The 23,499-nt window shown below is 29.3% G+C and overlaps 2 protein-coding genes across 4 annotated transcripts; both read right to left on the bottom strand.

Annotated features, from left to right (window-relative positions):
* Positions 1-9,906: 9,906 nt before the first annotated feature.
* On the bottom strand, positions 9,907-12,492 carry LOC114422717 (transcription factor bHLH18-like). 3 transcript variants are annotated; one of them, XM_028389217.1, is made up of 5 exons: positions 12,431-12,492; positions 11,980-12,063; positions 11,330-11,887; positions 10,679-11,032; positions 9,907-10,536 (listed from the first exon to the last, which is right to left on the bottom strand). In XM_028389217.1, exons 2-5 carry the CDS (start codon positions 12,013-12,015, stop codon positions 10,462-10,464), a joined length of 1,023 nt encoding a protein of 340 aa, XP_028245018.1. In that variant the 5' UTR covers positions 12,016-12,063; positions 12,431-12,492; the 3' UTR covers positions 9,907-10,461. The 3 variants fall into 3 exon arrangements, with proteins under 3 accessions (XP_028245018.1, XP_028245010.1, XP_028245026.1); XM_028389209.1 differs by having other exon boundaries at positions 11,330-11,890; XM_028389225.1 differs by lacking the exon at positions 11,980-12,063 and having other exon boundaries at positions 12,431-12,487.
* An 8,821-nt stretch (positions 12,493-21,313) lies between these two features.
* LOC114422733 (transcription factor bHLH18-like) lies at positions 21,314-23,032 on the bottom strand. Its single transcript, XM_028389237.1, has 4 exons — positions 22,805-23,032; positions 22,235-22,699; positions 21,752-22,153; positions 21,314-21,580 (listed from the first exon to the last, which is right to left on the bottom strand). The coding sequence occupies exons 1-4, from the start codon at positions 22,847-22,849 to the stop codon at positions 21,506-21,508; spliced, it is 987 nt and encodes a 328-aa protein (XP_028245038.1). The 5' UTR covers positions 22,850-23,032; the 3' UTR covers positions 21,314-21,505.
* Between the last annotated feature and the right edge of the window lie 467 nt (positions 23,033-23,499).

A 23,499-nucleotide genomic window follows, 5' to 3' on the forward strand; every position in this document is an offset into this window, starting at 1 on the left:
ATCTAACTTGTTACCATCTTGTGAGGAAGAGAGTAAAATCCAGCGTTTGGCAATTGGCTAAAGTTATGAGATTTATCTTCTAGTATTCAGCAAAGCAAAAGCCTAGAAAATAAGCATGCTTGTCGTTCTGTGTGGAGTTTAATTAGTCCAAAATTATGACTGAAAACAAGGAAATTGCGCATCAACTTGTCTAACCTTTTGATAATCATGGGTGTTGTATTCTCTTTGAAGTGATCTCGGAGTATCCTTCTACTGTCTAGCCTTCCCAAGGAGTAAGGTCCCGCCAAACTGTACACTAAGCCAAGGAACCCGTAGCTATTTCACCCTCTCCACCATTCTTTTTCTAGTTAGTGTTCTTTTAGGATGGTGGGTCTTCTACAACGGTTTTAACATAAAAATTATCTTAAAAGAATCCTTATTTTCTAAGACAATTTTTAAGTTAAATTATCTTAAAAGATGAGATCTTCTAAGATGATTAAGAAATTATCGTAAAAAATATAATATTTCTCATTACATTCACTTCAATAACGGTTAAAAACAATTATTAAATGTGTCAATGAATCGTCGTTCAAGATTGTTTTTTGTAATAAACATATAGACATTCTATTAGCAGTGAAAATTTATCACATGAAGTTTATGTTCTTATACTTCATAATCACGGGTTCTACAATAATCTTGCAGTATTAAATTTATCAAAGCACGAAATTATGACAGAAAATGGATTATTGTTTCTTTAATTTTTGTTAATTTTGCTTAGTTATTGTCGAATTGCAAGCCCTCCTTTGAAAAAACAAAAAAGAAGTCCGATATCATCACTAAAGGCTAGATTTTTCTTCCTTTCTTTTATTGATCGTGTTCATTTTCACACCTGCATAACAAATGAACGAAATCAATATAGAAAATTACTAGTAAAACAAGAGTATAAAATTAATAAACAGTAATGATTTTGTTAGGTTGGATAAAGGTGGTCAAAGATTGTTGACACGAAAAGAGAGGGGGCGTGGTAAGTGAAGTGGTATGGTGTGATGTGGTGTTTTCGATAAACCCTATTATCAATGTGTGACTTCGCCCCTGTGCTGCTTCCATTATTACAAGAGGCCCTTACATTGGGGGGTTGCAGATTCAATATCATTTTTACCATTTTCTTGCAATGCGGCAACAAAGTGTGGACCATGGCCTCCATCTTCTACCCGCTCACTGACAACTTCAAAATCATGTAATAAGTGAAGCACTAGTAGCACTGAGAAAGATGCCATGCAGTGGTCCCTCCCACCATGGCCTTACTAACAGGTCACAGCTTATCTGTTTTTCTGGAAGAGAAAATGACCAAGCAGTCACCAACATTAACATTTATTATAATACTAATAATTACTATTATTATTGTGAATTACTCCTTCTCTCCATGGATCAATTGTATGAGGAAAGCCACAATATAGATTAGTAATTACAAGATTTTTTTTCTTATGTTCTCAAACTCTTATTACAATTGGACTATTGGAGGGGTCTATCTGAGCAGTTATATATATAATCCTCCAATGTTGTATCAGAAAATTAAATTTAAATATATATGTTTTAAATTATAATATTTAAAATTAATAAAAATATATCATGAACAGATCATTTGCTAACAAATAAATTTAAAATTTTCCAAAAGTAAAATATAAAAATATTTTTTTTCATTACAATACATAGTTAGTGAAAAATTTATAATTATTGGCTACTTTAGAATTAATATTTTAATTTTATGTTATAAAAAAATCATTAAAAAGAGTGAAAAATATTTCCATGTTTCCACTTAAAAAATTGTACTATGTTTTTTTTTTAATAAGAACAAAACACACGTTACCCTTCATTTAATGCTTGCTAATTTTGGGATAAGAAGCCGAGCAGAGATATAAACCTTTTGTAAGGAGTATATTGTACACACGTTACCCGTACCCCTTAAATATATAATGCATGCTAATTTATATATATATATATATATAAACCTGATTTCAGTTTTAATTACGATTGTAAGTGCCAAAATAGAAATTAAGGAAATTGTACTTAGCTAGTTAGGCATGCCCATATCGACAATAAGGAACATGAATGAGCAAATACCCTCCGGATGAATCACAATCATTCCGGTTTTGTAGAACAATGTTGTCGATTGGACAGTGGTGGTTTTGAATCCAAAATATGCATTGTTGACCCACTTAGTTTTTTTCTTTTCTATTAAGAGTTCTGTTTGTCTTTGTCCTTTTTATCCCATTAGATTAATCATTAAAGAGCATCAACCTCACTTCTACTTGCCATTCTTGACCACTTCGATCATATATGGCATGAAAGGTCAGGTTACTATTCTTGTTGATGCTTACTGCAGTGTATCACATTGCACATGATAATATTTCTAAAAGCTAAGAAAATTGTTGGGCTGGTTGGCTAGGAAGGAATTGTAGGGATGCCTTCACGATTCAGCATGTTTAGTTATAATTTTCCAGTTTATTGAGAGTGAAGTTGGAGTTGGTGAGGGATGAATATTGCTGGACGTATCCGCTTTAGATTGGACTTATATTGCTAGAATTATTTTAAATGTCTTTGCTAGCTGTTATTCTTTTTACCTGTTTTTCACCCTTGCAACCTCAAAGTTTACATGTGAAGTGTGTAATTTGAAAATACCTACCATGGATATCTTGAAAAAATAGGTTTACTTTAAAATCAATAACAACTAATTATAAGTATATTTTGAGGGTTAAAATATATAAGAATTTGTAATTTTTCTCTTCTAATTTTTTTTGAGCAAATAATTGTTAAATTAACATTATTTTATTTTTTGTGCAACAAATATTAAAAGTGATGAATTTATTATACTTAGTGAGTAAAAAAAAAGTAGGATAATTCAAGAAGAGAGGAATAATTAAGGAAAGCGGATTAATTAAGAAAAACAAACTAATTAAAAAAAATATGACTAATTAAATAAATAAGACTAATTAAGGAAAATAAAGACAGACTTAGACTTAATGCAAGAAGCCCACTAATATGCATCTATAAAAGAAAACGAGAGAATAAGGAAAAAACAAAGGAAAAATTTTAAGAGAGAATACACTTCATTATAGAAGGCAAATGCTAGAAGAAGGAAAAATAAGTATTGAGAGTCATTCATTTCCTTTATTTCCTTTTTTATTTTCTCCCCTTTACTAAATATTTTACTCTTGCAATTATAAAATCTCCATGACAATAAGAGGTTAAAACCTTTTTGTTGAAAATTTGGTTGTCAACTACTTTTGATGTAATTTATCTTCTTATCTATTTATGAATATTACATTTCTTATGACTTGATCATCCATTTGCATGATAAGTTTTAGGGGTAACATTGGGAAACGCTAATTTTTCTTTAACCTGTTATACATCTATATTTTTAATGCAATTTACTATTTTAGCTTTGTAAAGGGATTTGAGAGAGAAAATAGATAAATTAGACTTTTTTATGCTGGGGAGTAAAGTTAGAGTATACTAGTAGATGCATATTTAAATTAGAATAATTATAAATAAAAAAATCATTAACATTACATCAAAGAATAATTTTGGTAGGTTAAGTTCTCAACATTCTCAATTGAATTTTCTTCTAAAATAATATTGGATTTTCCCATATTTTATGGCTTTAATTAATTAATTTAAATTATTGTTTAATTTCTCTTTTTATTTGATTTAATTTTCTACCAATTTAAATTACTATTTTTCATATAACTTTTTCAAGTCAATTTCCTTTTAACTTCTTTTATTAATAAAGTATTTGTCTACGGTACAAACAAAAAATCCATAAATTCGATACTTAAATTTTTGTTTTAACTTTAGTATCGGAGATTCATTATTGTACTTGTCAATCTTTCAACAAACACTACTCTATGATGCGATAGAAATTAAATTATAATGAGATATATGCCGTGATTTTTGCATCTTCACTATCAATCTAAACACACTTTAAATCTTAAAATGAGATTAAACATTCAACTAAAGTACCAGCTATTATAGTTGGGTTAACGACAAATTATTCGAATTAGATATTATCAAGTAGCAACTATCATTAAGAAATGAGAAGAATGTCAGTTGACGACGAAGAGAACTAGTCAAGCTTATAAATGCATCTTTTTGTCGTTTTGGACCACACAAATTCTGGTTATTCGTTTTCCTACATGATGAGCAATTTCTATCACGCAACAAAATGCACTTGCTTTTTGTTCACAAATTTTAAACTCCAATTAGCATACAGATTTAAAGTTGACTCAGTTTGTAACATTAAATAAATTACATTAAATTATACAGTCTATTTGCCGTATAATAATAATACTATTATATTTTTGCATAATTTTAGCAGGGTTCTTACACGTTGGCTATAAATGTGGACTATCTAGTAGTGTATTTAGTAAAGTGTCTGGATTTTTGCCCGAATTTTTGGCTTTGATCATGTTAGCTGATTCTTCACTCTTCAGGGTGTCATGTTACATAGGTTTTTGAGATGCGGCTTTGGCTCCATTTTATCCATTAAAAAAAGTGGCATATTGTATACAAATGATATTATTACAAACTAAAATTAATATGTGCCCGTAAGTCAGTTTTATCAATAAAATGCCCGTTTCGGCCCTTTGAGCATAAAAAAAAGTTTTATCAATAAAATTTAATAAACATATATTAAGGAATAAGATTTGATGTTATTGGATTTACTTTAAAAAAAAAAAACTTCATGGAGAAAAAAAATATTCATAATTTCTCTATTCTACGTACTAAGGAGTCCGGAAACTATACAAATGGCTCTCAAGGTGAAAAAAAGTAATGAAATCTGAAAAAAGATAATTAGTGAATTAAAAGAGATATATTTGTTTCAATTGAATGCATTGTTAGTGTAATTTTTTTTACATATACGGTTAGTTAATTGAAAATGATCTTAAAAATAATTTTAAAGTAATAGTTTAAGTATAATGCATTAACAGTACGAATGTATTTAAAGATGAACCTATGTTTCTTATTGTTAGGATCAATAAAATATTTTTATTTATTTCTTATATAAAAGGTCAAATGTAGTATAATTTAAATAAATTAGGCTTGTGTGTTTATCAGTTAAAATTAGGTTTGTCTAGATTAATTTGAAGTTGTTAGTAGATTAAATCCTAAGAGCTAAAGGAAATAATAAAGGTGCTTCACTGCCTGAGGTTTTTTTTCCCCCCAAGTTTTTTCATGCTCAAATATTCTTTAATAAAATCCTCCTCAAGCTTCGGTCTCTGTTTTCAGACGAAAGAAATAACTGTGACTCAAAATAATATGTAGGACAGACTAATCGCTTTTCATTGAGGAACTTTTTTTTTTCAGTCTCACCATTGTTTTTTGGTTTTTTACTCTACTACCATAACTAAACACGCTCTCTTTAATTTCTCTCTTTCTACTCTTTTCTTTCCTCAATCTCTTTTTCTACTGTACCAAACACACCAGTAATGTCATATCGTCTTAAGTTGATCCTCTTAATAAGCGCCTTTCGAAATGGTTGCTTAAAAAATTGTTCATCTTATACTATTTTTGTACAATTAAAAAATTGTTAACTATCAAAATATTCATCTATTTTTTTTTATATCAAAACCATAAAGATGGGTCGACTTGACCCTAACAATATTGCTTAGTTCCTACTTCCTACCCCAAAGTTTTACAGGGAAACATCCTAACACAATATTATTAAGTTGACTAAAAAATTAAATATATTTTATTCCATTCAGTTCCATTGTTCTTTATATATATATATATATATATATATATATATATATATATATATATATATATATATATATATATATATATATATATATATTATTTTTGGTATAATTTAGAACATGAATTTTTTTGGTAGAGAGAACATGAAATTGGTACCACCTGAAATATATATATATATATATATATATATATATATATATATATATTATTTTTGGTATAATTTAGAACATGAATTTTTTTGGCAGAGAGAACATGAAATTGGTACCACCTGAAATATATATATATATATATATATATATATATATATATATATATATATATATATATATGTAATTCATAAAAAAAACTATTTTAATCTTCAATAAGTTACGGCATTCTCGCCACGCATAATATTGAAATGGTTATGTAATAAAGGCTATAATATTAAAGCGATTATGTAATCACCTATTCATAAAAAAAAAAACAATCCCATAAAATACTGAAAAAAAACAAAATTAAATCACAAGCTTATCGGTGATTGCCTTGCCTGATTTGTGTCCAGTCTATCCTTTTCCCGTTCTTAATTCACAGCTTTAAGCTAAATTATGCACTAAATGCTTATCATGTCATGTGGCAAGCGAAGTAATTCCTTAACGTTTTACAGTCCCACTATCTTGCATAATGCATACCCTCAGAAATAATTGTGTGATTGCCATGCCTAATATGTCTTTAAAGAGGCAGAGTCTAATCTGACAAAAAGCAAAGAGAATCACAGTGGTGTGGTCCGTCAACATATGGGAATGGGTTAATGGCAAATTCCCTCAATCTATTGGAACCAAACTTATTCATACGCTAATTATGTGTTTGCACTTGGCAAATCCACTAACGAGTCTATCTAATGTTTTAGTGTAAGTATATATTAGCTAACAAGGTTAATAATGGTTTTCTAGTTAATTTGCAACCAGAGGCTTATGGAGAGGCACTGTCTGTATGCCTGTCTGAATCTGTGGGATTAAAAAGCTTTTTAGGATTCCTTCTGCCCAAGTCTTATGTGCAGAGTAGTGTGCATGATCATGATTGAGAATGGTAGGCAAAAGGTGACACAAGGCCTGATTTGTTCTTTCATAAAAAAACTATATTACCTCAAGTCATTTTCAATTTTATCTTCCCTGTTATATATTTTTGTCTCAACTTTTGCCATTTTCAATTTTGCCTTTGGGCATCTATATTAGGAGTAATGAATTACAGTAAATTGAACATTTCTGTACTCATGAATTACTAAACAAATCACTTAAAAGTAAATTTAATATTATATTTTAATTTAAAATCTTAAAGTTTAGATTTATGAATTTTTTTTACTTATTCAATATTCAATTTTATCATTTTTATCGAATTTGAAATGTACTTATTTAATATTCAACTTTATCATTTTTATCGAATTTGAAACTTTGCTTCTCACTTATAAGCATAAATATACCACCCATGATTGCAAAATTTTTCATCTTTCAGCATCTGAATTAGTGTCAACTAATTATCACATGAAGACGAAGGAACTTGAAGTTACCCTACCCCATGCCACGACGATTATGGAATGTTAAATTTTCAATTAAACAAAGTCACGTAAATATGTATTTAAAATTTTGCAACACATTTTTATTAATAGAATTTATTCTTGTAAAATTACATATTCTAATGTCATTATTTGAATGTGAAAGATATAAAGGAATTTGATGTTAGTTTTCTCCAAAGTTCATCCATGTTCTTGCTTGGATATACTAGGTAAGATAAACTGGAATTAATTTGGTAATGTTGATGAGTTTTACAATTAGTCCATAACAGAGATGGGATATCTTTAAAGGTACTCAAAAGCTAAGCTAATATTTATATATGCTTATAACAAAAAAAAATGCCTTTGATCATACTTGGAGTTTGCTTAAGGAGCGAGACGATTTTACACTTTTAAGGAATACAAATACCCATGCAAAAAGAGAGGAAATACAAAATGTAACAAGTAATGTGATGGAAAAAAAATATGTGAATGAGTAAATAAAAATCTAAGGTCGGTATAAAAAGTGGATGTGGAAATATTAAGGTTTTTTTTTTTTACTCAAATAAGGATTTTCATAAATTGATTTAGTTCAATAATTTTTTTTAAAAAAAACTCACATAGAATATTTGAAATAGGAAAAACTTTAATTCTTTATTGGCTTGAATTTGATTTTAAATTTAAATATTTAAACTAATTCAATTTGAAACAAATCAAATTCATATAAATAAAAACAATTTTATTTAGAAATCTGTATACCACCCGTAGTTATATAAATATATAAATATAAAATTGTAATCTTACTTTATCTTTTATACTTTTATTCTCTAAATTACTTAATTACAATTTGTATTAATATAATTATGAAATTATTAACTTCGGATTAACTTAAAATTTGTTCTTATATTTCATTTTTTAACACTTATTATATAATTTGTGTTTTTATTAAAAAGCAAATTGAAATTTTTTTCAGTTTTTATTTATTTTGAGGCAACAGTTAAATCCTATTTTATTTCATATGTACTTGTTCATTTTTCTACTAAAGTTTAAATTATGTTCATTTAGAAAGCAAACTGATTGGTTGATAAAAAAGTTGAATTGGAATTTTCTCTCACACACACACAATTAGTCCAATTCAATATACCAACGGACACCTCTTATGCTAGTGGACTGAGCCAGTTTGTGTTAGGCAAATGCTTTCTGTACCTCTCTTTTTGTTTCCTGCACCTCCCAAAAGATGTGAACGGACACAAATACCCCTATCTCTACCAAGCAAGTCCCACCTCCACCCAATATCACTGTCAACCCAAACACCATGCCACTGTGAACCCAAACATTGCTGGCACAACTACCCAACATCATCACGATATGACCCTTATGCAAAAAAAAGAAAAGAAAAACACAGACAAAGTAGAAAATGAAAATGAGATACAAAACTTAACTTTATTCCAAAAAGGCCTTTCTAGAATACACAATTTTTTTTTACACTTCCGGTCGGGAAGTATACTTTTTACTTCTGGAACAACCTTTCTAAAAGTAAAAATATATACTTCTTTCACCAAATTTAAATAACTAAAAGAGCCTTGGTCAAATTTAAATACCAAATTGTTTTTTATTTTTAAAATGGGGTTCTTTCACCCCTCTTTTTGGCAAGCCCAGCCCAGCTACTACAGTTGGCTGTTAGGTATACCAGAACAGCAAACCGCCAAACTATGCAGCTTTAATGCTTCATATATATCAACATCCTGTAACAAAATCAATCAGTAATCAGGTGGACATAAAATTTGCATTGTCTATTTTTTAATTGGTCATGGCTCCACAAGGCCAAGAAATTTGTAAATTGATTTATGAATTAACTATAATAATATAATAATGTGAAGTATTATGATCGAACTAATAATAATATAAAATAGTTAAACATTGCTCTAGAAGGAAGAAAGGTATGTGAATATTTAAATGATTACCAGATTAGCAATGAGATCGCATGATCTGTGATGGGGCCAAGTGGTTTCCAGTATTAAATTGCAATTGTCAGATTTATCTCACATGGACCCATGATTCGCCAATTTGCCTACGACAGCAAGCACCAAACTTAACTATTAAATAAGTTGAAGTGTTAAAAAAATCATTACTCAAATAATATTAGTAAGAGCTTACAAAAAAAATATTAGTAAGAACAACCTGAAGTATATTATGTAATGTTTTCAAACAATTAAGAAAAATAGTGTAATAGATAAGAGTACCATTGAATATTTTTCAAACAACTAGTGTAGAAATAAGAAAAAAAATATTGTGTGCAATATGAAAAAGCTTCATGGAGTGTTAATATAATTTACTCTATTAATAATATGTAAATATTTCTCCACTCCGTACACATAATTAACATTATTTATTATTATTATTATTATCATTATTATTATTATTATCTTTTTTATGTTAAATAACAATAATAAAATTTAAAATCTAATACTTTATACAAACTATTTAAACCTATTACCGCTAGACCAACGTACATGCTTCTCTCTCTCTTTTTTTTTTTTCATCTTTCTAACTGTGCATTTGGGTACACACCCATCATTTTTCACACAATATATACATGAATGAATATTCTAAGCAAGATATATACCTTGACCCAAATAAAAAGATCTGCAACCAAACCATACAATATATATTTTAAAAAAGAAAAAAAAAATCAACTTGTCGCTATTACAACCAGAAGAATTTTATAGAGAAGTAAGAGAACACAAAACGACAAGAGAAACAAATTTAAATAAGTGCTCGGCATTTAGCCTCTATCAAACCGGAACCCTTTTTCACAACAGGGAAACAGAGAAGAAAGAGGTGATCTATAAGTCAAAGCCTCTCAAAAATCCTTCTTAATGAGAGGGAAAAAAACTACTGAGATTTGAAAATGCTATTCTGGTGTAGGGCAACATAGCCGACCAATCAACTACGCAAAAAGCAACAGAAAAAAAACACTTTGGCATCATGTGTTGTTTCTGTTGAAACTCCCCACACCTCACAGCAGAATGAACAACTCCATGTAAGTCCTATGTAAACAGATACTCGCAGGCCCTTGATATGTAACTCCAGAATCCACATCATGGACGAAAAAGGAAAAATAAAGCACTGCGATAAAAATCATTATTGACTAAACTTATTCTTGTAATCATGCACATCATAGACATAAATTCCTTGAACTAGTTATGCCCGACCAAAGCCTGTCGCAACCTTCCTAGGAGATCCTTTGCTGTCATGCAGTTTTCCTTGTTCATCTGCAAGAAAACACATATACTACGTTGGTGAGAAATTAAGTAGCAGAGAAAAGAAATTCGGCCATCAAATTCAATTTAACTAACTAATAGCTACATACTTGCATGAGTATTATTAATAACTACCACACATTCAATTATTTACCTGAGCAATAATAGTGACATCAGTTTTGCTATTGCCGAAGGGCAAAAAGCTGCTACTCTGGACAATGAAGTAAAGCTTTTCTAATTCGCTGAGTATCATTGCAGCATGTCCACTGTGTTTGTCGCATTGAGTTCTGATGAGTACGTCTTTCCCAGAAACCCTGACTTCGACTTCGGGGAGTGAATGCTCACAGTGGCTGTCAGAAGTTTCATCATCAGCGAAGATAATAGATCTTTTCACCAGCACTCCCGATCCAAGTGTTCTCTTCGCTGCTTGCTCCTCCAGAGTTTGCACACGTTCTTGTAGTTGTTTCACATACTTGACAGCATCTCCCAACACAGAAGCCTTGTCCATCTGTGCATGCAATCATATATATAAGTTAGTTCAACATTTAGTCATATATAGTTGGTTTAACTTAGGTTAAGTCTTTAAGCGTGTGCTTGATCATATATATAAATTGTAACTGTAGTTTGAATGGAGGTGCATCATGCATGGAAAGTGAGATTAACATAGCAATTGATATGCAACAAAAAAAAAAAAAAAAGTTGAACTAAGGATATGTCGTGCCTTGGTGAGTCTTCACACTTAACGCACCTAAACATTTTCTAGATAAAAATGAAAAAGAAGCAATTGTCAACGTGAGATCAGTACCTTCTTGAGGCCAGGGAGGATGGCGGAAAGAGCGATGAACCTCTTGCTGAGATTTTCCCTTCGTTTTCTTTCAGCTATTATGTGCTCTTGAGCTTGGATTGGGTTCCTAGTGGTTATGCCAACCTGGTTCGTTCTATTATCAGAACTTAGGAAACTTTTGTCCTCATACGAACCCTGAGAAACGAAAGCTGCAAAATCCATGTTCTCACTAGACGCTTTCTCATCGAAGTCCAGGTTTTGAAATTGCTGGGAAGCATGTGATGGTGACGGGGCATTGAAGTGCCCAAAGGAAATAAGTTGGGAGGATGAAAAAGCAGAAACCTTGTGGGAAATGAAGTCACTGGCACAAGTGTTCTTGAGCCTCTTGGTTGGTCTTGCAGGGGTAAAAGACTGATCATGACTTTCAGCTGGGAAACAATTTGGTGTGCTTTCGGAGTTGAAATGATATGAGGAGTTGCTCTCTGGGGAACCGGAGAAAGACTCAAAGTCAAAGTCATCAAGTGGACAAGCAAATGAATCCATCTGGTATTGATCAAAGAAGGTTGGATCCTCAATTCCCTGCTAAAAAGTCAGATTAAGATTATTAATTTCTGAGCCTAAATAATTTGCTTAAAAGCTAATGATTAGCTGTGATCAGTATGCATGCTTACAAGTTCAGGCAAGTAGTAGTTGTACGCAATTTCCATGATCTTTCTTGAAATTACTACTAATTTGATGTGATGTAGTGTAGGGCACTGAAAGAGAGAGTCAAGCAAGACATTAATTAATTATTTCAGATGGGGAGCACCTAATGAATTGAGGGATTGAGAAACGAGATTTCCAAATAGTTAAATGGGGAACTAAACACAATGTGCATATGCATGAGAGGACTAGTAAATTAAACTTTAATCGATAAAATGCCCAAAACAACTGGTGAAGTTCATACTGAAAACAAGAACTAAAAAGAAAAAATATAAACTAGAGTGAAATTACTACTTATTTGAAAGCCTCTATTTGTTAACTTTGGGGTGAGGAGATCATATATAAATAATGGGACATGGTAATTAATGAAGAGAACACAAACACCTGGATGGAAAGGAGATTGAGAAGAAAATAGGCTACCTTGACTGGAAAATTAGAAGACGGATCGAGAGGATGAAGATTGAAGAGAGAGATTAATTTTGTAAACTTTGGAGATGAGAGGAACAATGTTGGCAACGTTTTATATATATAGGGTCACCAATCACCATACACGCTTCATACCCGGGTCAATAGGAGCACGTGTGAAAATGTTTCATTTTCTTTCTTTCCGAGTCAGTTGGTGACTTTTGAATGCGGCTAATCCCTGTCTTCACTCACAAACGTCTGGTCAAACTAGGGGTTCTTGGGTATTCTTTAGATCATATATATGCCTCTTTTTGGAACATTTTAGCACGTCCATCATTTTCTGCTAATCAAGGCTCAAAAATTTGTTGGATCGGTGGTATGAGGTATCTTTCTCAAATAATCATATATATGAATACGCTTTCAGCTCAAATCTTGTTATGAAGATTCCTGATACTTTGTCGTAGAAGTTCATGCAATGATGTTTATTATTATTATTATTCTTTTCTTCAATTTTTCCCCTTTCACTTTCTCTTTAATTAAATAAGAAAAACATTGTAATTTAAATTTTATTTTCACCCAACCAAATAATTTGTGCAAGTTTTCCTTTGAAAGAGTTGCTAATAGGCGACAGCGCTTCATTTACTACTATTGTATTTAATTACTGTAAAACTCCGACAAAGACGCTAATCATAAACATAAATAATATAAACACAAAACAAGTTGAAGGTGCAGATGGCCATTGACCCGTTGTGGTTGATGCTGACAGTGATAATTGTCGCATATCCTATTATCCTTAGCTCGTTCCCACTCCCATCAAACTGGAAAATGCAGCTCCCACTCTCAAATCAAATATAATATCACCATGCCTTTCGTCAATTATGCCTATTATTTTTTAAACATCGACCAATACTTCTGTTTTCTAGCTACTATGATTATTGATTAACGCATTTATTTATATTTCATCCAACAAAAAATAGTAACTTGTATATTTTTATTAACTCGTCCTCTTTCAGAAGTTTCGATTGTATATGCTTACACGTTGTTTTTTAGTGTATATCACTTTCAAACAAGAATTGCTGCAGGATCGCGTAAGCCTATTGACGAATCTCAAATGCGTATTTTCTTTTACACTACTGTTATTACTCAGCAATTTAGCGGCTAAACTTAAAAGGTGTATGTTCTCCCCCTTTACCTTTGTCTTATTTTTTTAATATAAAAATATTGATAATTAATCATATCTCAATAAATATGGATCATTTTTAGTGAGACTATTTCTTCTTAATTTTTTTTTATTCATAAAACTCACACCTAAGACCTTATTTAAAGAAATTCAATTCAGTATCACTCAACTCAATAATTTATTGATTATTTACCTTTGTCTTAATATTGTGGAAACTCCCTCTCAGACACACCTTTTGAGTAAGTTTGAAGCAATGCCTTAAATGATGTATTTTTAACACTCTTTTATTATAATATTATTATTTATAATTACAACAAAAACAAAAATAAAAAATGATAAATACTAACAACACACTACTCTATTGAAACACATTATCACTTATTAGTTAAAATTTATAAAAAAAAAATATGAATTTCATATCTTATTTAATAGTTCTCTCAATGATTTTATAATATTCAACAAATTTTAATCAATGATAAATTTTTATTGGGACAAGTGTGTTAAAAAGTATATTATTAGCAATCCTTTAGTTATTATTTTATAAAAAAATAAAACTTTAATTTCAAAGAAAAAATATAATTTTAAAATATCTTAACATTTTTAAATTTATCTTGATTTTTATTGAATGTTTTTCCTGTTAATTTTTTTCTTTTTATTATATAGTGGGGTGATTCACTATAAAAAAAATTAAGGAAATATTCTTTTCACATATACCTTACTTTTGTTTTATTTCATAGATTAAATAAATATTTAAATTTATCTTAAATTTTGATGATATATTTTTTATGTTTTTATTAACTTTAACATATCACTTTTTACATAAAAATATTTATGATATTTTATAAATATACTTCTTTCTTTCCTTACCTTTTCTCTCTCTTTTCCTTTTCACTTAATCACTAAACAATTACTCATTTTCCATTTTTTCTCTTCTTATCTCCTTTCCTTTCATTTTTTATTCTATCTTCATTTCACTTCCCTTGTCTAAATTTCTAACTTTTCCTAGTTGGCTTCGTTTCAACGAAAAGTACTAGATATTGGTAGTGGACTATAAATTTAATAGTAAAGTTAAATCCAGTTTCTTTTCTACAAAAAAAAAAAGGTTGAATTAATGACAACACTGTGACATTTGGTTTAGATCACCAATTGCAACTGTTTGACAAAAGCAAAAAACAAAAACAACAACTACAACTAGTAATAAAAAAAGTATATATATATATATATATATATATATATATATATATATATATATATATATATATATATATATATATATATATATATAAGTAAGCAAGACCGAAGAAATATGCTTGCACGGAATTTTTTAAATCAGATTTTGCGTTGTTTGCAGTAGAAAGAAAATCGAGAATAGACAAAACGTAAATAAATAAATATAGTTGTCATGAAATTGTATAAAATTTGTGAAAAATCATTAATCCAAATAAATATTGAGAGTTTGTGACCAAGTTGAACCTGCATTATTAGACCAACTTTTTAGTCTCTTGTCGTGAGCAAATATACATCATCGATAGTTTATATAATTTCTAGCATATATTAGGTAATATGCATCGTGTTACACGAAAGGTTTGCGATAAATTAATTAACCGAAAAACCTTGATTTTTTGTTATTAATAGTACCTTCTATTAATTTATTTTAACATATCTTAAGGAGTTTTGGGATTCAGGTGATAGTGATATAAATAAATAAAAAAGTAGCGAAGTAAAAAAATATTTTTTTGCAATTATTAAATTAAATAAATAAAAAATAAAATTCAATAATATTTAAAAAGTTAGCATCTAATTTGATGCTCCACCACATTACGCCATTTTTTAATTATTACCTAAAATTTGAGGGGGTTTTATTGGTCCTAAAATTTGAGGCTGAAGCTAAATTTACAAGTAGAATATCATTTTTAAACCTCTCCCTTTTGTAAACAAATTTAGGACTTAATTTTTTTGAATAATATATTAACAATACATTTTTATGACATCATTGTGTACTGCTCTTTGTTAAATTATTCATCTTCTTATTTCTCTTCATATTTTTATTTTTCTTTATTATATTACTCATCTTATCTTGTTATATCCATATTTTAAATTACAAAAATTATAAACATATTTGTGGGAGTAATATTTCTGAATATTTTTATCCAAAGGTTGAGAAATGTAACACACCTTCTAATATATTTTATTGAATACACTCTTTGTTACTGTATTAGTTAAAATTTATTAAAAATTATATATTATATAAATTAATTTTTTATTTAAAAAATTTCATTCATAATTTTATAATTTTCAACAATTTTAACTAATAAAGAGATATCAGTAACACGGTTTACAGTCAAAAGGCCAATACGAGTATCAATTGTCTTACTACCTAGAATTAAATAATCTGTAAGGTATCAGTGAAGAAACCGACACACTGTACGCGATATCCGTTTGGATGATTGATTATTACTAGTAATATGTTGCTTTTTATTAATTTACGGGTGAATAAAGACAAACTGAAATTGAATGAACAAATTCACGTGATAAGTGAGGTCCGTAATTGCTTTAATGTCAACCTTGATGACATTGAATGAACAAATTCACGTGATAAGTGAGGTCCGTAATTGCTTTAATGTCAACCTTGATGACACTGCTAATTTGTTCCATTTCAAGGTTTGGCGTCTGCCACTGATCAAAGTAAATACGTGTATAGTAATTGATTAACCATGAAAATAATTATGGCTTCATTAACCTACCTATATTATTTATAGAGGTCTTGCACTCTTGCTTTAAGAATTATAATTTTTTATTCTCATGATTAACAAAAATCCAACTCGATTTTATCACTTTTTTGTCAACGATTAGGGGCAATAATTAAAGTGAAATAAAAAAATATAAGGGCTAAAATAAAAAATATCTAAATTAAGAAAAAATTAAAAGGACTAAAACAAAATAAAATAAAAAGCATTAAAAAATATCATATTCTTTCTAACTTTTGAAATTTTTTTACAATACTTCGTGCATCAATTGCACTAAGTTAATGATAAATAAGATTCATGATGTCTTTATTATTGTAGAAAACAATGATATCTTAAGCGAGTTAACGATAATATTTGAAACCTTTGAATAAAACACACATATGTCATTTATTATGATAGAGATAACAAGATTAAGGTTTAAAATAAAAAAGGATATCATCACGGTTTAATTTGAATATCAAGTCATAAGTTATTATCGAGAGAATATTAACTCATGTATAATAACAGCCTATGAGACTAAGGTTTGAAAGATACACATATTGAGAAAAAAGAACTTTATAGAAAAATAAAAATGAAAAGATGTATAAAGAGAAAATAAAGACTAGAGTCATATTTATACAAGAGGAAGATCGATAACATTAAGCATACGTCTTCAATGTAAACTTAAAAATATTTTTCTTGAAGCCTCTTTGATTCGTCAAACACAAAGAAAGAGAGTTTGATGAAATTGAAGTGAGAACAAAAAATATGAGCATCCACATTACTAATATCATAAAACTTATATTAGATTTTTGGGATTGATTACACTAAAATTTGATCTAAAAGGACTTTCTGAATCATATTTTAGTGCAATTGATCTAAAAATTCTTATTAGAAATTTTACCAAGAATTTATCAAAAAAGTATTATTTATATCATGTTCTTAGTACAACTGGTTTAAATTTTTATTTTGCCAAGAATATCAAAAGTTGCAACGGACATCCACAAGCTAAATGAGTTGATAAATTGATATAAAAAATACTTTTTGCATTGATTCTTAGTACAATGATTAATTTATGAGGTAATTTTATTTTAAACGAATAGAGTTATATAATAATTTTTTAAAATATTTAATGTAACTACATATTTAAATTTTGATATAAAGATTAAATTGAGGTTGTTTATATTTTAGTTCTAACTTAAGAATTTGACCATCTTCCAATGATCATCGCGACATTTTGGAATTACAGAAGATGCAAGCGAACTTGCCTCATTATTGATAGCTTTGCACAATATAGTACGAATATTTTATTTAGAAATTTAGGAGAAATGTTATAATTAATCCTTATCCTAACTAATGAACTAAAAGTGAATTTTTTTCATAAAAGATCAATCATAAAAAACTTCTCCAAAACAATTTAATCGTAATCTTTAATAACAAACTATTTATCAAAATTTTAACTAATATGCTTATGATACTCGTTAGCATAGGCCTTAAATTTATAATTAAACATACAAAAAAATTTATACTAGTACTTTATTTTACAATCCATATCTATAAAAGATTACTAATAACACTTTTCATATAAATGTATTGCTTCAACCCAACTGTTTTCACAGACTGGCAACGTTAGATATTGAATTATAAATCTAATTAAGCTTCTGTGTGGAAACTTGTATCTCGCATCTAAAGGAATCTTAATCTTTAGTCTATATGTATCATTTTTCTTTTTGGTAAACTGATGATAGTTTCAAACATCGTGCAATGAAAATTTCATATTTAGTCTCCGTTTGTCTGTACTAAACTACAAATCTTTGATCAGATTTTGTTTCAATTAGAGAATATATATATCTGAAGATAGAAAGTAATGAAGCCACACGAACGCAACTAGGACTAGATTTAACAATTTCTAGCTATGATAATGAAATACGTGCGCGTTGAAAATTAATAAATATGTGCAGTTAAAGAATCCTTCCAGATCATATGAAATTCATAGTTATATGTTGAGAAGTTTAGAAATATCTTCGTCAAGATTTCAGGTGATTCTTAAATATGGAAAACAAGAAGAAAAATATATTTGAAAATGGGGATGGATCGTATACTGACAATTAGAATGCACCTACTATAGCAATATTCAATCTGTGCTTGTCTGCTTAAGGATATAACTACGTACGATCACCCCCTCTTCTACCACATTATATATTATGATCACTTCTACCACCATTATTATCATTATTAGCATCACTGCATCATTACCATCAGTTTCCACTTTCCATCACTAACTATTATCAGGAGCAGAGAGAAGGGGTACATGACCATTGTCAACTCCAATTTTCTAAGATTGTTTAAATTACAGTAAAATAACTCTACACACTATACAGTCGTAAAAACATAAAAAAAAAATCTATTCTATTTGTTTTCTCATTTTTCTTACTCAGTACGTTTGTATATGTATTTTTTATATTAAATTATTAGTTATATATTAAATTTTTATATATTATGTATGTGAAATTTTAAATTCTCTTCATTAAACCGTGCTTTTTAGGCCCTGGAAAATGAAGTTCAAATTCTATCCTTGGTTATTATGGTTTTTGTCATTATTATTATTATAATCATTACTAATTTATTACTACCATCACATTATTACAAATGTTATTGTTAGTATCGTTATTACCATCTTTATCGGGCTTAACTATCATTATTAATATTACTAATTATTATTATTCTCATCACTTATCACTTATATAAGAAATATTTTGTTATTTTTTATAATTTATATTCTTATCTATACTAAATTATCTTTTATATGCAAAATGTAATAAAATTTATCCTTCTTATTTCTTAAGCTTATCTATTATTATTTTTCCTCAGCAAAACAAAAAGATTCATTAATATTAGTATTTATTGAAATTAAGAATAAATCATTTAAATAATATTTAAATTTGATTCATGATGAAAATAATTTTTAGTCAAATTTTATTTATCTCTCAATTCAACTCTTGATTAATCAGAATTATTTTCCAATAATAAATAGAAAGATTAAAAAAAAAACAAAACTACCAGTGGGAACAAAAAAGAATACAAAAGCATCGGATAAATGTAAAAGCCACTATTCTAGGGATGCATGCAGGACCAACAATTTACAAACAGTAAAGAAAAATCATCTCACTTATATATTTTAATATGAGATTACTTTTAGTCCATATGAAACCTTCTATTATTAGTGTTAAGAGTCTCACATAGTATGATTTAGAGATTAAATTAAACCTCTCACATTATACATTTTAAGATAACAATTATCCTGACAATTATCAAGAACCACCTCACGAGCCTTCACAAAACAAATCTTCCATATTTTACCACATATCACAACGGCAGTAGTCGTCAAATTACCGTACCTGCTGTCAGTGATACCCTTAATGTGTTTTTTATCTGCACTGCTTCAAACAGAACATAGGCTTTATGATCCACTCGTACATACAGAAAGATGTTTGTTCTCTTCATTTTTGTCCTTAACCAAGACTAAGAAGCAAATTTAATTGCTTGTGATTATTTTTATATACTGTCTAATCGGTGTTGTTGAATTCGAAGGACAATTTTGTAGATAGGACTTTGAGGAAAGGGATTATAACTTGAATTTCTTTGTTAATGCTTCATATTTGTCATTAATTATATCTCAAATGCGCTTCTGAATGGAGGGTAACAAATAAAACAAAATACCTGCCAATTTTTTGGGTATAATCTGAAATCTGAATTGTTAGTCGTACATCGTGATAGACTGCTTTGTCCTGTCTTTTTGTTCTTCCCTTTACCATTTTTGTTTTGCTTGGTTCTGTCTATCAATATTGGAAATGTTCTAAATTCTCAAATAAAATCCATTTTTAAAAAAACAAAAAATCTACTATCAGCTGAGTTAATTAGGCTGACCTGCGGAGGAGGAGTTGGATTATCTACGCTAGGGAGGACATGGTTGTGTAGGAGCGTCGGACTCGTACGTAGAACTTCATCCCAGATTATACAAATTAAACCACAAAATGAATGTAGAAAATTTATATTCTGACGGTCTTGCATGCTGATATCTACTTCGAGAATACTTAAGGAATAAATAAATAAGAAATTTATTTTTAATATTAAAATGTACCATAAGATACATGATAAATTATAATGTGAGTATATTAATAATATTTGTTAATAATTATTTTTTTTAATTCTTAACCATTGACTTGCCTATTTTGATTAATGATGAGTGTTGATGGAAAACAGGCTATGATTTTAATGCAACTCCTATATTAAAAACTAATTAAAAAGAAATTAATTATTATCATACAACATAATTATACAACATTTTATGTAATATTTTCTCTTTTTTTACCCTCTTGTCCACTAAGATTGGCTAGATGGTTGAGATTTTGAAGGCACAAAAAATCTCTATTTTTTTTTATCACATCATTCACCTCATTTTACACTTATCTATCCCTCTTATTTCTCTTTTTTTAAGAAGTTGTATAAATAAAATTGTCTCTACCATAAACTAAACCATGCAGTCCTTTGTCAAAATGAATTTATATATTGTGTCGTGTAAACATTGTAAAGAAAAAATCGTAGTGATTAAAAAAAATAAAAGAAATCTAGAAAAAAAAAGGAAAAGAAAACTCCTCTTCAAGCAATGCTCAACAAAACCCAAACTAGCATATATCAATACGAATTCAAAAATTAATTTAATTTAATAATAATATTTTATTGTTATTTAACTCTGTAAATAATTTAACTATTTTTAAAAATATGTTCAAGAAACACATATTAAAAAGGTAAAAATAAAATTATCAATAAATAAAAATATATTATTATATAAAAATAAAATGATTTCATATTTGCTTTTTATATAATTAAAAATGCTTAATTAAATACTTTTTAACTTTTACTTATGGATAAATATAATTAAGTTTGGACCTAACACAACAGTTAAGATCACTACCCATGTGAAAATAAATATAGTACTACTCCAATGAACTTCAGCTCTTTTAATTGGTGCGGATTATCACCTCAACAAATTATTTTTAATTTTCCGTGTGGGAATTACCCCAACAACCCTAACTTACTGCTGAGAAGATGGACATTTATTGACACCATAATTAATGCATTAAAGTGAGGACTAATAAAACCTCATACACCTGTAACTGTAAGCTACATAAATTGCATGAGTCCAATTCGTAGTTTTCTAGCCAGCTCCTTCACGCTCAGGCTGAACTCTTCATCCATCTGCATAATTTGAAACCAAATCAGAGCCACAGTAGTGAACATAATGCAACAAAGCAAACTGGAAAACTAATTCCCTTACAAACATTTTTTTTTTTAAGTAGCTATATAGCAGTGGTAAAATAAATACTACAGTAATAGTAAATAAACAATGACAGCAATATAACACTGTACCTCTGCTACGATAGTTATGTCCAATTTGGAGGTTCCGAAAAGCAAAATACTGCTATTGATCACCGATAGGTGAAGATTCTCTATATCTTTGAGTATGTTGATGAACAGACCCTTTTGTTTCCCGCAGTGGATTCGAATCAGCACGTGCTTCTCTAACACTCTTGCCTCAACTTCGGGAAATGATTCATTTGTTTTTGTTTCTGAGATGTCATAGGAATTTCCGTCCCCAGAATTTGAAAAAGTGTTAAAGACATCTTCTGCTGCGGAGAGCTTAGATTTCTTAACATATACCACGGATTCCACTACCCGCTTCCTTTTGTTCTTCTCTTCCAGTAGCTTCACTTGCTCCTGGAGCTGTTTCACGTGCTTTATAGCATCCCCAAGCACCGAGGCTTTGTCCATCTGCACCCTTTAAATATTTAGAACCATGAATCTGCTTAACTAATCATTCAGCCATGACAATAAAAAGAGAAAAAACTGAACCTTCTTGAGGTCTGGAATAAGGGCTGAAAGAGCTACGAACTGCTGGCTAATCTTTTCTCTCCTCATTCTCTCAGCAATTATGTGATCTTTAGCGTGGTGGGGAGATCTGGACACAGAGCCAAAGTTCTGGTTTTCCAAGGACCCCTTTCTCCCGTGACACGCAACCTTGCCTTTTGGCTTCAACGTTGGTGCTTGCAATTGATTCACATTGTCAGAGAAAATAATGTAGGAGGGAGAAGAATCCTTCTTCTGTGAGAGAAACTCCGTGTTAGAAGAGTTTGAAGTGCCAATCTTGAGTGTTTTGGCTGGTCTCTCACCAAAGACTTTATCATCTTCCGAGGAATTGCTCACGGTGCTAGAGTGTTCCGTTTGAGAAGCTGAAGAAGAGTCTTTGCTAGATGGGAAAATTCCACCAACCCCGTTTGAGTCAGATTGATTGACGAAATTGTTGTAATCCTCAGGTTCCTTGCCATCGAAACATAGGAAGGGTAACTAAGCAGAGAGTTTATTTAAAACCTTTGTAAACAAAAGCGTAGTTTAAAACATGTATATATGCTGTCTGTGTCTTACCAAATCACACAACCAACTTGTCCATGATTCTTCCCTTGTAGTCATTTTGCTGCAATATCTATTTCAGTTACTTGCAAGAAAGATTGGGATCAATGTTCCGAAAGAAAATAAACGCTAGGCATATGGCTTCAAATTAACATCATTATAAATATTCTATCGAATATCCTCTCAAGTGAAATGTTATCAATAACGTTTCCCAACGACATCGGGATTCCTGTGTGTCTGTGAGAAGTTGCGTCGTACCTCCTGAATAAAATTCTCAGTGGGTGAAATTTGATCTTTCATTTTATTCATGATAATAAAATATAAATATAAATTTCATTAGGTTTCTTTAGTTAGTGTAATTATAATATAATTTATGTATTTAATATATTTAGTTATATATAATAAATATTCATTATAGATTTTAGTTATATAAAATAAATATTTATTATGAATAACGTCAGGACTAAAATACTAATTTTATTTGATAAATTAATCGATTAATATAAATTAGTTATGGAATTTTTAAGTTTAAGTAGTTCTAATGCAGTTTTCAAGTATATGTTTAGTTGTTCATTCAATTTGTTGTCACATGAATTTTGAGACAAATTTAATGGTCCAGTGTAAATTGAACGCAAAATAAAGGACTTAGATGTTTTTTTTCTATGTTTGTCTGTAAAAGCAAATGGTTACACAAACAAACGCTGACAGGA

The sequence above is a fragment of the Glycine soja genome, chromosome 1, assembly GCF_004193775.1.
Source record: "Glycine soja cultivar W05 chromosome 1, ASM419377v2, whole genome shotgun sequence".
NCBI classification, from domain to species: Eukaryota; Viridiplantae; Streptophyta; class Magnoliopsida; order Fabales; family Fabaceae; genus Glycine; species Glycine soja.